The sequence below is a fragment of the Aphelocoma coerulescens genome, assembly GCF_041296385.1.
Source record: "Aphelocoma coerulescens isolate FSJ_1873_10779 chromosome Z unlocalized genomic scaffold, UR_Acoe_1.0 ChrZ_unloc_scaf_2, whole genome shotgun sequence".
Lineage (NCBI taxonomy): Eukaryota > Metazoa > Chordata > Aves > Passeriformes > Corvidae > Aphelocoma > Aphelocoma coerulescens.
This window is the reverse complement of record NW_027184087.1, coordinates 994341-1008565: the sequence shown is the minus strand read 5'-3', so window position 1 is coordinate 1008565 and position 14225 is coordinate 994341. Positions and strand designations below refer to the sequence as shown.

The window sequence follows — 14225 nt, the reverse complement described above, 5'->3', positions numbered from 1 at the left end:
TCTGAACAACTAAGAGAGCTATAGATAACAAAAACCCTGAAGTCTTTGAAAAATAATAATAATCCACTAATACCACACAGTCCTTCAAAGACTTTGCAAAAATAAATTAAAAACTAATCTATGAAATCACTAAATATAAAGAAGTTACCAAACAGATATACAACTACTCTACCCCTTCTACAAGAAAAAATGTCCTCATTGCTTTCTCCAGACCTATGCTTTTTCCTACTTCTAACTTCTATTGCTGTATTTTCTGTTCTTTAGTCATCTTAGTAATCTTAAGAAAAGGGGGTGTGTTGGGAAACAGAAATTCCCAAAATACATAACAAGCCTAACACAGTAAGCATAATGCAGAAAACATGCTTCTAAAAAAAGGCTGGTATCGGTATGTTTCCATAACTGAATGGAAGGGTCAGCAAGAATAAGAACACTGGGTTTTTAACATACTGAGTATAGATCTACGTTTCAATGAATGATCTGATATGGCCAAAGTTTATCACCTCAAACAGAACAATATGGATAAATCAATTTGGCTTTCTTAAGAGGTCAGAAGTGATAAGAAAAAAAATACAAAATAACAACATTTCAAAAAAAGTGCTTAACTTGGATAATTTTAGTCAACATCATTAGTTTCTTCTCAGCATGCTTTGCATACTTCATCTATTAAAAACCCAAACAAACCTACTAACTCCATTGAATTAGAAACTGAGTTACTCTTCTTCCATTTACATTATTTTACCTGCTTAATATTTCTAGATGCTGCATTTGCCATGTGATTAAATTGCCTGGAAATCAGTTAAAAATAAATTCTAAAGGAGGGTGCATATACATCATCAGTTTTCTGATGACATTGGTATGCCACTGAAAAGGTCTTTAACATCCTTCTCACTGCATCAGCCAAAATACTATTAACACTTCTCATGTTTATGTAAATAATATAAAAGCTTAGAGAAAAGACTTTATGATTAACATTCCCTTAAAATAAAATAAAATCAAATCTGAATGGTAGCATTAATGTGCACTACATACTCTGAAATTTAACAAGCAAGGATCCATTACAGCATTGTAATCTTTAAAGATTTACCTCAGTAATGTAAGTCAAGTCCATTTTGTTAACACCAAGATTTTAATAAAGAAACTAAACAGATTTTTTTTCTCATCATAATTTAGCTTAGAGCATCGTTCACTTAAAATATTATATGTAGTCAACACCAACAAAAAGTATCAATGTCCAAATTTAAGACATCACACAGTCAGTATGTTGTGTACTACAGTGGAAAACAGTGAGGAAACAGATCATATATTGACAACTGAAACAGCATGGTAGTTTTGTTTTCTGTCCACAGAGAGATCTTCCAGGACTTCGATAATGATATTATCAGAAAAATCAGGCAGGAAACAAGAGGAAAAAGAATAAATTATTTTTGTATCACCCACAAAAGTGCAGTCTAGCTTCTCCAGTCCCACTAATGCTTATCCTTCCTCTTTCAGTTTTATTTCTTAATTCACCTCCCTCTATCCTAGATACAATCGAGTAAAATATCTTCTTTAAAATAGAGTTAAACATTTTCCCATTAGGTATTGTGCATAGTTACATATTACTTTTTACAGTGTTGCATTCATATCACAGTTGCAAGTAGTTAAAGATACTGAATAACTACATATTTGCAAAATATTTGATTATACTGCCATCTAGACAGGAAGTGATGCATTCAACCTTAGCCCACAAATCATGAACAGAAAACAGATCTTGTCATTAACAGTCATGTACCTCTCACAGTAGAACACAGTTCCTTACTCAAGAAATATTTCATATTTCAATTTACACTGCATCATGTAACTATTATGGTTCTTTAATAAAACACAGAAAACTGAGGAAAGGGAATATGGTAATGAACTTATCAAGCTGGTTATTTTTAATGTAATCCATTTGAAATTTGAAATAATGGTGGTTCATAGAAGAGCAACCTGTCAATAAGGCTTAAAAAGATGTATTTCTAGAAGTGTATAAATCTGTAACAAAGGTAAATTAATAGCTCACAAATATGAAGAAAAGTTCTATGCTGACTCCAGTTTCTATCTATGACTAGACACTAACACCACTTAGTTCTTAATATTCCATAAAGAACATAGAAGCCTTTAACTAAGGGCTTAGTGCATCTAAAACTACCTGATACAGATTCATGATATTATGCAGTTAAGTTACTATAATTTGTCCTAAAACGTTCTGTCAGTTTCCCTAATAAATAACAATGAATGTTGGGATTATAGGAAAAATCTGCACAGCCAGCTAGCTAAAAAATATGACTATTGCAAATGCCGTGGAATCCCATAGGAAATTCTCTGATGTCTTCTACAACATAGAATGTCATAGTAAGACTGACAAATATATACAGAATCCATGACCTGTCTACTAACCCAAATAAAACTTTATCTAACAGGCAAAAATAAAACTCAGATTTTTCACTGAAAATTATGGAAGTTACTGAAGTGTACCCAAAAAAGTCTCTATGCTCAATTCCTGTTTAAAGATGTGAGCTTCACACAAGGAAATATGCCAAAAAACTTGCAGATAAATAACAGATATAGGAAATAAAAACTTTTGATAAACTTTTGTTTAAAATAAGTTAAATGCTGTAAGTTAGAATGTTTCATGAAACTGTTCTGATACTTTGACTCAGTTCTGAAGATCAGAAACCCATGAAATTCCAGCTAGCATCTTCACAGATAACTATACAGAAAAATAGAGGAAAGGGCTCCTTGAGGCACATTCAGGTAATTCTTGTCAGTAATATTTTAATTAGGGCTACTTGACCTTGAAAAAATAAGGCAATTTAAGAAGTGGGAAAGAATAAGATATTCACTGAATTTTCAAAGTATAGAACTGATCACACAGTAGATATGAATAGTGTTGCTATAGCTGCTGAATCACCTATTTAAAACACACTGAAATATTCCTTACACAGTTTAAATCTAGCAAGTTTTGTACAAGAGATGAAATATGCTATAAGGTTCATTCAAACCTACTTACCAATGACCTTTAAAACAAGTGGTAGCAAATGTCACTGTCTGGCAACAGAAAATGTAGATTTAAATGGATTAAACACCAGTCTACTAGAGGATAAAACCTAGTTCCACGTTCAGCATATAAATGCAAGATGCTAAGATTTAAGTACATGTCCAGTAGAGAAATAACATTCTTTTCCATTTATGAAAAGGCCCTAAAATATAGAAACAAGAAAGTACACAGTATTGATATACAGGTTACTAATCTTGTTTGTCCTTACATGATTCAAGTTTCCAATAATGAATCAAAAATATAAAAAGTACAAGCTTGTAAAGCTTTAGCAAATTCTATGCCATTACCAAGGCTACATAGATATGATGATCACATGGAATCTTAGACAACTAAGAAAATATGCACAGTGGAGTTTTTACCAAGCTACTGGTCAGGTCAGTATCTGTTGAAGGTGATGTTGACAAAATAAGACATTTACACTAAGAGGTATATGGATATTTTACTTCAAAAATCAACAGAAATTGTGCTCATTGTCTCAAATTTGAAAGTTCTTTTTGTGTAACTGTCTGTCTTAAACACAGAGATTTCATTTTCAGAGTGTGCAGGAACGTGACAAGGAAGGTTAAAGTCTATTTGGAATTAAATCTGGCAAGGGATGTCAAGGACACTGGTAGTAAAAGGAAGACTAGGGAAAATGTGGGTCTGAAGCAGAATGAGGTAGGTGTCCTGGTGACAAAGGACACAGAGAAAGAGCAGATACTGAATGCCTTCTTCAGTTTAGTCTGTACTGCTGAGGGCAGGCCTCGGGGATCCCAGACCTCTGGAAGCAAGTGCACTAAAACAGGCTGCCCAGAGAGGCTGTGGTTCCTTCTCTGGAGACATTCAAAATCCACCTGTTCTGTGCAACCTGTTCTAGCTGCATCTGCTTTAGCAGGGGAGTCGGAATAGATGACCTCCAGAGGTCCTGTCTAACCCCAACCATTCTGTGATTCACCCTATATTTAAACTATATTTGTGCATTAAGAAAAATACCTTGGGAATAGGTTTCAACTTTTTTCCCAAAAAGTCTCTGTATTTTAACAGTGTTCAGAAGATAATTCTTCCCCATTATTTACAACCTTAACTATATAAACAAATTACAATACAGAGGTTATGTAGGTTTCCAGGGAATGCTTAGGCATGGGTCCACAATGCAAGTGTGATGTTGCACACTAAACAGCTCATGTTGGATCATACAGCAGGGTGGCAATTTCTTATTCCACATTAGGTCACACAGCACAAGACATAAAATGGACTTCTGCTGTGTTCGTGAAACAGAACAGCTACAAAAGAATAATGGCAGATCTACAGTAGCCTGAAAACTGTCATTCAATTATGGAAGAGAAGTAGATTACTAGCCATGGCATCTGTTTTATAGAAATGCAGATACAGAGAAAGAGCAGTAACAGATGAAGTTTGGCTTGAAAACAATGAAATACTACAGACAAAAATCAGATTCCTAAAAGCTGAACTAGGAATTTGGGCATCTAAGTGTATGTTGGAGCTCCCAAGTTCAAGAAACACTTAGATCTCCAAATTCCTATTTCTACTTTTAGGACTCTGTAATTTCAATGTTTAAAAAGTTTTTTAAAGGAAATTTAAGTGTCTAAAAGGGAAATGGGAAAATGATACAAATATGACTACGTTGTAAACATAATATATTATTAAGTCATAAACTATTAAAATGGCATGACCATCACAATACGAGGGTTAAGATATTATATACTCAAAATAATTTGAGGTTTTCTCTGAAGTTCAATGACCAAAGTTTTTATAAAAAAATCAGTTCTTTCACTTTGGTTAACTTTAAACCTCAGGAATTATACTAGGCATAAAAAAAATCCATGTATGACAGAGAGATTCTTCCAAATTAGGTCTGAATTCCATTTCTGAAAGTATTTTTGTTATATTTAAAGAGAGTGGCTGGAATAAACAAGAGAGAAGTTGAATGTGTGGCGTGCTACTACTTACTTGCCCAATAAGCTTTGAGCACACTGAACACACTCCATTCTGATTATGAAGATGAAATGCTTTCTTCAAAGACAGCTTAATTTCTTCAAGCTCACAATCTGTCTGTTGCAGAAAATAGGGACAATATTTTCCCAGCCATAGCACAATTTTCCTCATCCATCATAAGTAATTTTCAGGCAGGCATATGTGTTCAAGCACAAGCTTCTCATATTAGAATGAGAATGATAGGGATCAGTGCAATATCACTCTAGAGCAGCCAACACCTGAGAGATGAAGAACTTATTTTTTTCTTTTTTTGTAGTTCTAATACTTTCTGTGGCATTTTCCATATGCATATGAATATTATATTGTTATTGTTTAAAACATAATCAGTAAGTAAAGGCAATACAAAATAATTCATCATCTATCACAGTGAATTATTTTCATGGAAAAATGGTGTGCTAGCATCAATATATTTAGAGTACAGAAAATCAGAGGTCTAAAAAAATAATTACCTTAATGAAAAATCACTATTTTTAACTTAAAACAACTCAAGATAATAGCACTGTCATTTACAGGATTTCTGCATCTTAGAAGTGTAAAGTCATTTATAGCACAAACTCACTAACTAAACGTGCAGAAAAGGCAGAAGCAAAGAACTGGCTGCTTGTTGTTTCTCTTGCTTCTTCTGTTTCTCTTGCAAATACAGGAAGTTGTTGCTGCTTTTCTATTGCTTATGATGCATCTGGCAACTGTCCAAAAAACAGTTCTGACCAAGATCAGTCCCAGAAACCAAGTCTAGTACATAGGTAATAGTTTACATAGCAGAAATCTTTAAAAAAAACAAAGTATCATCCCAACATATTTATATTTCTTTCCCAAAGCTGATGTTAATTTAATGACTGCAACATTAACACATACATTTAAAATAACCTGTGAATATCTAAATCTGGAGAATATTTACTTCTGCATGCTTCTGGATTTGTGTATTTTCAAGGCATCTTGCTGTCCTTGTTTAAATACACACTTTTTAAATGTGCGTGTGGAATTTTTTTCCACATATGGTCTGCCATAATATATAGAGTGACAATATATATTTCACCCATTATGGCATTAACAATTCCTTTAATGTTTACCCACAAAAATTATATAGATTTTTTTTAAGGCACTGCATTTTTTGCTGATGTTTCAACCTTTTTTTCTTCCTTTTAACTTAATCTTAAACATTCTGGGACAGGTTAACCTTGATGCCTGCATTCCTCTCTTAAGCTAATACAAGTTACTTTATACAGAACATTAATCATTGTGACTGCAAAATTAGCCCTATTAGATTGCCATTGAAGTGTCTAAAAATAGCACTGTGGTCAGAGTGCTTTTAAAACAGAAGTAGATAGAGAAATGCAAAAGCTCAGAAGGTAAGTTCAGAAACTTTATAATGTTTTAAATAAATATTAAAATGTCCTCATCATAAGTGGAAGTTTATGCATGCAACCTGTTTCACAAAGGCATTTTTACAACAGTTTCCTGTCTGTATTATTCCACCCAAGATTCCTTGTATCTCTGACTTTCTTCATACTTAATTTTTTATATTTCCCTTCAAGCTCCTTTTACCCCAAGTTAAGAATATTTTCCTCCTTTGTTTTTTCCTGCCTCTTCTTGCATTCCCCGGCATCTTTCCCCAATCAACAGACACCATCAAGAGCCCCCTTAGTCAGTTCAGAGACAACACCAAGCTGGGCAGACGTGTTGATCTGCTGGAGGGTAGAGAGCTCTACACAGGGATACAGACAGGCTGGATTAATGGGCTGGGGCCAGTTGGATGAAGAGACCTTAAAGTTTATCTCCTAGTCCTTACACACCTGCCATGGGCAGGGATACCTTCCATGAGAAGTTGTTTCTGCCACACCTTTTCTCTTTAAGGGAGGTAGCTCCTCACACTCTCCTGTACTTCAGCATATGCCCTTTCCATGGTGTGTAGTCCTTCAGCTACACAGTGGTCCAGCACAGGTCCCCTGTGCAGGTCATTACTATATGCCCTACTTTAGCTCATAGATAAAGAGGTTCTCTCTTTCCTCTGAGTAACAGAAAAAGTGTCAGGCAGTCTGAAGTAGCAATATTTCGAAACTGTACCTATGGAAAATGTAGTGATAGAGTACCCATAGAAATTATCTTTGCCTTGGCTTGCAGAAGGAATCAACAGAAAAACCTTTTGGGTTCAAAAAGTAATTAGCAGAAGTCCAAAAAAGTAACATATTTGTACAGTCTTTTGCTTTTAAAGTGAAGCAAATTATGATCAAGAATGATGACTCTGCTCTCTAAGGACGAGGATCATAGCAAATATGAATCACTGAGTCTAAGAAAGAGTCTCCAGCTTTATCAAACAGTGCACTCTTGAAACATATAATGTGATTACCATCGGTATTTCTTAACCTGCAAATTTGCATAATTTTGAGTTATTTCACACCATGTAAATAAGATATACATCTTCAGTAAAATATAAAACCCCAATTCCTTTAGAAATGGAGCTGCAAATATGCGTAGCAATGCATACACAATTAATTATTCACCATTCATGAAATTATGCTACATACTGTTAGAATAGTAACTGTTACAGTGAAAATACTTCTATGCGAACTCATGGAGTTGAGGATATTATGATAAAACAAACTTCCAGTTTTAACTTCAGCTAAGTTAAATAAAATGATTGATAGACCTCAGAACTCATATATATGTACAAAAATAAACAGAAATAAACAATTTGTCTTCTGAAAGAGAATTTACTAAAATGGCCATAATTTCCCCAATTTTTAGCTAAGTTTTTCTATTAATTTCTCTCGTTGGAAATAATTTTTAAAAGGGAGATTCAAAACAAATGAAAGTGAAAACTCAATTTAAGCTGTAGAATGGATAAATCATTATTCTTGCAGGAAAAAAAAATCCACAAAACTGAAGGTTGAATATATGTGTATTTCCGTAAGTGTGTTAGAGAAGAAGTAGTCAACATTAAATCAAAGAGAAATTGCATTTCTTTTGTACTTCGAAACTCCTGCTAATGAGTAACATTCAGATGCATTTCTCCATAAGTTAGATCACTCATGTTTTTACTGAAATTACCAGCCATGGGAAATCTGTTATTTAAACTGTGAATTGCTATCCTTCTTCCCCCTTTTAACTCCTACCTTTTAATCTCTTTACCTTATTACTCTCCTTTTAAAAGAGCAATTAGCAATGTTAAGGAGAGAGTACATAGCACAAAACTTTTGTCATACAAAACTATGAATTTAGTTAAACCCAGAAACTACACTAGTGAACAGGACCAGTAAACATGGCCCCAAATAGATAAATATAATTACAATAGGAGATTCTTCACAAATAAAATACAGGTGATGATATCTAGAATTACGAGGAAAAATAGAAATACAAATTAGAAAGAAGAATGAATCGCAGTACCTCTGTTAAAGGTAGTATTCAAGGACAAAAAGTTTCCTAGCACTTCTTGACCAAAATGTAACATACATTTTTATGATGTTTTACTGTATACCTCCTGAAGCCTGAAAGAAGAAAACTGAAAAGAATCATCATTTCCAGACAAAAACAGCTGATTGCTTAATAAACAAAGAGATCTGAGGCCTCTGCTCATTTTAAAGTTAAAAAAGAACCATGCAAAAAATTGGGCTTGGGAGTTTGAACTTTACTGCATCAGAAACTACATTCTAAGGAATAGGAACACAATAAAAAGATTGAAGAATATAAAATGACACAAGAGACTACGGTCACCATGATTCCTTCTAAACTAATTCCCAATATATATAAAAATGAAAAAAAAAATTAATATTTAGCAGCAGGGAAGGGAGAGAGGCTAATCTCACTTAACTTCAGAATTTTTACACCCAAATTCAGCACCAACAGATGATGAAGTGTTTTATAGGTGGGGGAAGGTGAAATAGTTGTAACATGGTTCATTTCACCTTAGGAAAGTAACCTTGGGTCAGAGGAACCAGCCTTAGCAAAAACTACCCTCTCCACAGACTTTTAAGAGAGTTCTGATAACTAGATCATTTGCAGATGTCTAGATAGTACATTTTCATCTCAGCTGCTACAAAAATTTTACAGTGAGCAAAAAGCTGTCATAGCTGCACAGTGACAGGAGTTTCAGAACCTTAAGATAAGCCATAAGGAAACAAAGACAATTCGAAAGTAACTTCTGAAAAGAAAAACAGTAGGAAGTGGTAAATTTGCAGACAAGAGGAGTATCTTACTTCAGTCCACAAAGAGTGGTTACAAAGTAAAAATCCTTACATCTAGTAAAGATTTCAACACAAGGTCCTCAGAACTGGACATCTTCCATCATTCTAATGCAGAGTAGTACTAAAAAAGACCCAAAAAGTACTTCTGGTAAATAGTCTTTTAACAGGCCAATTACCCAGTTAAAAATAGGATAGAAATAACACAGTAACACAGTAGATATTATTAAATGTTGGCTGTCCTTGCCTTAATGAACTTGAGAACTTCATTGAAGAAGACAGCATAAAGAGGTAACAGTCAGAGAAAATCTATAAAATAAATACGGATTTAAGAGTTTCACTCCAAGACTACATCTGTGTATTAGCTTAGAAAAGAGGAAATATACTCCCCTAGAAGCAGAACTCCTAAATAAAGATACATAAAAAAGATCAATAGACTGTCCCCGAATTTGATGGTTTGTATCCTTGAATTATGCATTGCTGCCTGCGAGCCATACCTTCAATCTGCATTGCAATCATTAAAATAATCACTTTTTATTAAGTTTGAGATGATGGAATTGAAGCTCCACTTTTTCCCTACTAAAGATCTAAAAGCCCCCTTATCCAATGTCTGCATCAGCATTTAACTATTTCTCAAAACTTCTGTTTGATATTTTACTGGTGGCAATATTCAAGAAATAACGATCTGCATCACTGTTTGCAATACCAATATCGAATTTCAAAAGAGCCGTCATTAAAGAGATCAAGCTGCCCTACCTCTCAGATATCTTTTATCAGTCTGTCTTAAGATGAGCAAAGACAACATTATAGCGGCTTATGCTCATTTAACATTTGGAAAGTTGACTGATTTTCTTACTCCCCGCAGCCATATAGATTAGAAACTCATTTATTTCTCTTTGTTATGAAAACACAGTCTGAAGCGGAAGTATGTAGCAAATTCAAAAAGCAGGATAATTATGCAAGAAGTAAAACACTGCATAATCATAATTATACCATAGATGGGTTTTGACAGTAAGAATGACAAGAACATTTTGAATTAAAAGTCAACAAAATCAAAACGCATAAAATGAAATACATTTTAACATAATGTTTAACTGCAGCAAGAAATAAATTAAGTCTAAGGCTTAGAAAAATTTAGAAATTAATCAGCTCTATTCACAAAGAACAGAATTCACTTGACAGAATACAATAATATAACACAAGATCCAATATTCTTCCACTAGTCCAAGCTGCTAAATACTGGGGATCAAGGAAAGATGCAACCCTTTTCTAAAACCATTTAATCCACTTTTTCATGTAGACTTTGGACATCATCTCTCTGGTATTGTATCCTTTGCTCTCATTAAAATACATGCAAAAAGAAGGTGATGATCTTATTAATGGCTTATTAATTATCATTACTAGTTACAAAGCTAGTCAGAGATAAACAGGTTAGAGCATCAGAAACTAGATTCTGAATTTGACAACCAAAACTTAAATATTGCTTAGTTTGGTCTTTTTTTTAAAATAGATTGGGATTTGCTTGGTTCAGATTTTAATTTCTTTGGTTGTTTCATTTTATTCTTATATTCTAGTTTAAATGTTCTAGAAAAAATAAAGGAAGTGCTTTGTTTTGTTTTGCTTTCCTTTGTTTCAACTTGCTTTGCTTTTTTTTGTTTTGTTTTTTTACTGTAACTAAAAGCCAAGTTTCACACACTGGGATCAATACTTTTGGGAAAACAAGTTTGCCATACATAGCAAGACAAAAGAGGTTTTGTAGTACATTTTTAATCTTCAGAATAATTCCTTGTGTCTTAATGGAGTACTGTTAAGACTAGATTTTTGATATTTGTTTGCTTTTTACTGTCTTTCATCTTTTCAAGAGCTAAATTGCTTTGTACAGTTAATTATCTAAACACTAGTGTAGTTGTTTATATTCTACAGCTTTGCTCAGATTAGCAGCAATGTGTAGTAAGTTGCCTTTAAGTCTTCTGCAGAAACTTAATTCTCAGCTTTGAAAGAACATACCCAAATGCTTTCTTCTTGACGATACTGCTTCCAGTTTCGTCCACTGTCACTGAACATCAGAAGGTAGCTTGTTACCCAGTCTGAGCTCCCATAACCACCTTGAGTAGCAACAGCAGTAATCTCAGTTCTTTCACCAAGATCAATCTGAAGCCATTGATATTTATTGGACACAAGTGGAGACCAGCCACCAGCACCTTAAAAAGAATGAAAAAGAGTGAAATGTATTTCTAAAAATAAGCAAGTTAACACAAAACTCGTATATGCAAAAATAAATTAGCTCATTTGAGCAGCATTATCAAATGAAAAATATTCTTCTCCAAGGCAGGGGTTTCAAACTAGATGATCATTACAAGTCCTTTCCAACTCAAACCATTCTATGATTCTCTTACACTAATTCAAGATATAGATGCATCAAAACTCTTATGGTGTTATTTAGCAAGTATTCTGAAAATTTACACAGATTACTAGATATTTGTAACCAAATATAACTATTAAAAATGATTATCAATTGACTCACACCCTTTTCTCTCTCTCTACAATAAATTTTACAGAGTAATTTTTATCAATTAGACTGTTCAAGTAAAAAATCTGAATTTTGACTTCTTGTTATATAGATCTCAATTTCATTTTATGTAAACTAGAAAATCTCCAGATGTCCTGTCTAACCTCGATGATTCCGCCTGATTCTATTCAGTGAGGCCTGGATATATAAATTTGCATATGAAGCAATAAAGCACAGTTAGATGACAAATTTGCATGTGCCTCTTAAAATGACCAAGAAATTTGTCAGCAAAATGGTAAGACAATATGAGGTATACACATGCAGTTTCAATCACAGGCACACTGGTCTGCAAAGAAAAAATTTCACCTGAAACATAGAGCTACACTCCTCCAGTATTTTAACTAATCAGAAAGATGTTAAAAGGAAGAAATCATATCAATTCAGTGCTCCTTTGTCTTCCTTTGCTTTTATTTACTCAGATTATGCTACTAGCTTGCCTGTAAAGCTGGTTGGAAGAGGTCAAGGGTAGGTATCAAATAATCTCATAAGAAAAAACATTGGTTTATGGAACTACATTGCAAAATATGCAAGTATTCAGACACAGCATCTGGTGAGCTTTATTAGAGAATGGTGGGATAAAAATTAAAAAGTATCCATTATTTAAGGACAGATTTAGATCTAACTCAGAAAAACACAATGTAAGAGGCACCTTGAAAAGTTCTTGAAGCATACATACACAGAACCAGAACAGATATATCTAGTTTCCACAACAATCAGTTAGCTACAATCCAATTTTATGCTTGTATAGGCTCCAAGATGTAGAAAAATTCATAGCTAAATACTACATGTTGCTTAATTCTGTTTAGTCACAAGTCAAGTTCTTAACATTACCTCCTCCAGGAACGAAAAAGAAAAAAGAATTTTAATTAAAAAATGTAAACTGTCAAATATAAAATGGTGGGAAATCATATAAATACGCATAAATCACAGAAAGTTAGGTCCATTCTAGACAGCCATGTAGAAAGAACTGCGAGAAAAACATAAAGTTCCACATACGTAACAATTCCTTGTACGCACACTTATGCGCTATTTAAAATATAACAGAATTAAAACTATGGAGTTAAATACTGGGCGTATTTTTTTCCCTCTTTATCTAAATCAGGATTTAGAATTTTATGCAAATATGTGATTTCAGTGGCTGCATCTCAATAACTCACATGCAGATTCCAAAGCCCAACCTTATGACCACATCATTTCATCTTTTAGTGGCTGTGCAGGACAGTGTGGTGGCATCAAAAAAGAAAACTGTTAACAGACAGCATGAGAGGTTAAACAAAGGTCCTCGCAGCCATAAGCAGAGTGGTCTATGATCAGTTCATATACTGTATCTGTGACACACCACACATAAGACTTAACTGCCCACTTGACTACCATCCTCAGCTGATGCATGTACACTTAGAGCAACATTCTGCAGTGCTGTGGTATTCAAAGCCTTCTTAGAATTATGTGTTGCTGGGCTAAGTTTGGTGGCATTTTTGAACTTTTCACTTGAAAGGCAGGGTTGAATTGAAGTCAACAGGAGTAGTCTGGCAGACTGTGCTGAGCACATAATTTGTAAAACCCTTCTGTGACAAACATCTTCACTTAGTGACTGCAGAACATTTTTCAGAATGAAGTAATGGAAGTCAGAAAGATGTAAAACAAAATGCCTGAAAAGCATCCTGTTATGGCAGTACTACTTGCTGCCAGCCTGAGGTAAGTACTCCTGTCTTTAGTTCTGTGTTTTCCAGAAGTTTTTGCCAGGCATGCCACCACGTAGTCTATACCCCCTCATCATGCTGCACTACACCCTATGGAAAGAAGAAAAAGAGACACAGATACACAGTGACATTCACAGAATGTCAGGGCTATTTGATTTGAGAGATGACAATAAATATGCAGCCTCAGAAGTAATCTATCAGCCCTGTTCTGACCAATGTAACATAAGATCCATAAAGAATAACCACCAAGCAGATGCAGCATGATGTCTCCAACAGCCTGTACGAAGCCAAAGCTTGGACCACCAGGCCGAAGCTGTGACATGTTTCCTGAAACACCTGACATGACACTGGTTCACACAATGCCTTCATCTGTTAAAGGCTCTTCATGAGCTCTCCTGTCTGACTGTCCAGCAGCCAGCTGTCCTGCCAGCATCTGACTGCCACCCAAAGCACCACAGATGTGAAACATTTGCCCAGTCCTGGAGGAAACACTAATAGAGCATGTTAGCTTCTCATGCTGCACTCTTCACAGTGTGTCCTGTCCTTGCAGCAAGATTAATGAGTGTACCAAACTGTAGTCACTTTTGGCTGTAGCATATAGCTGGCCAAGGTGATGCACAGAAGTTGGCTGCATAACATGCCAAAAGGATCTTGTTTGTTAGATTTCATGCTGCATGGTGTGGATGTTTCTGGGAAGATCCTAA

At 34.5% G+C, this 14225-nt stretch overlaps 1 protein-coding gene across 2 annotated transcripts in view; it reads right to left on the bottom strand.

Moving 5' to 3' along the window:
* The window catches only part of CNTNAP4 (contactin associated protein family member 4), a 209797-nt gene that overhangs the window by 122618 nt on the left and 72954 nt on the right, over positions 1–14225 (bottom strand). For both annotated transcript variants that reach the window (XM_069002648.1, XM_069002649.1), the window contains exon 3: positions 11260–11453. In XM_069002648.1, the coding sequence (XP_068858749.1) occupies positions 11260–11453 (194 nt within the window). The remainder of the gene's footprint in view (positions 1–11259; positions 11454–14225) is intronic.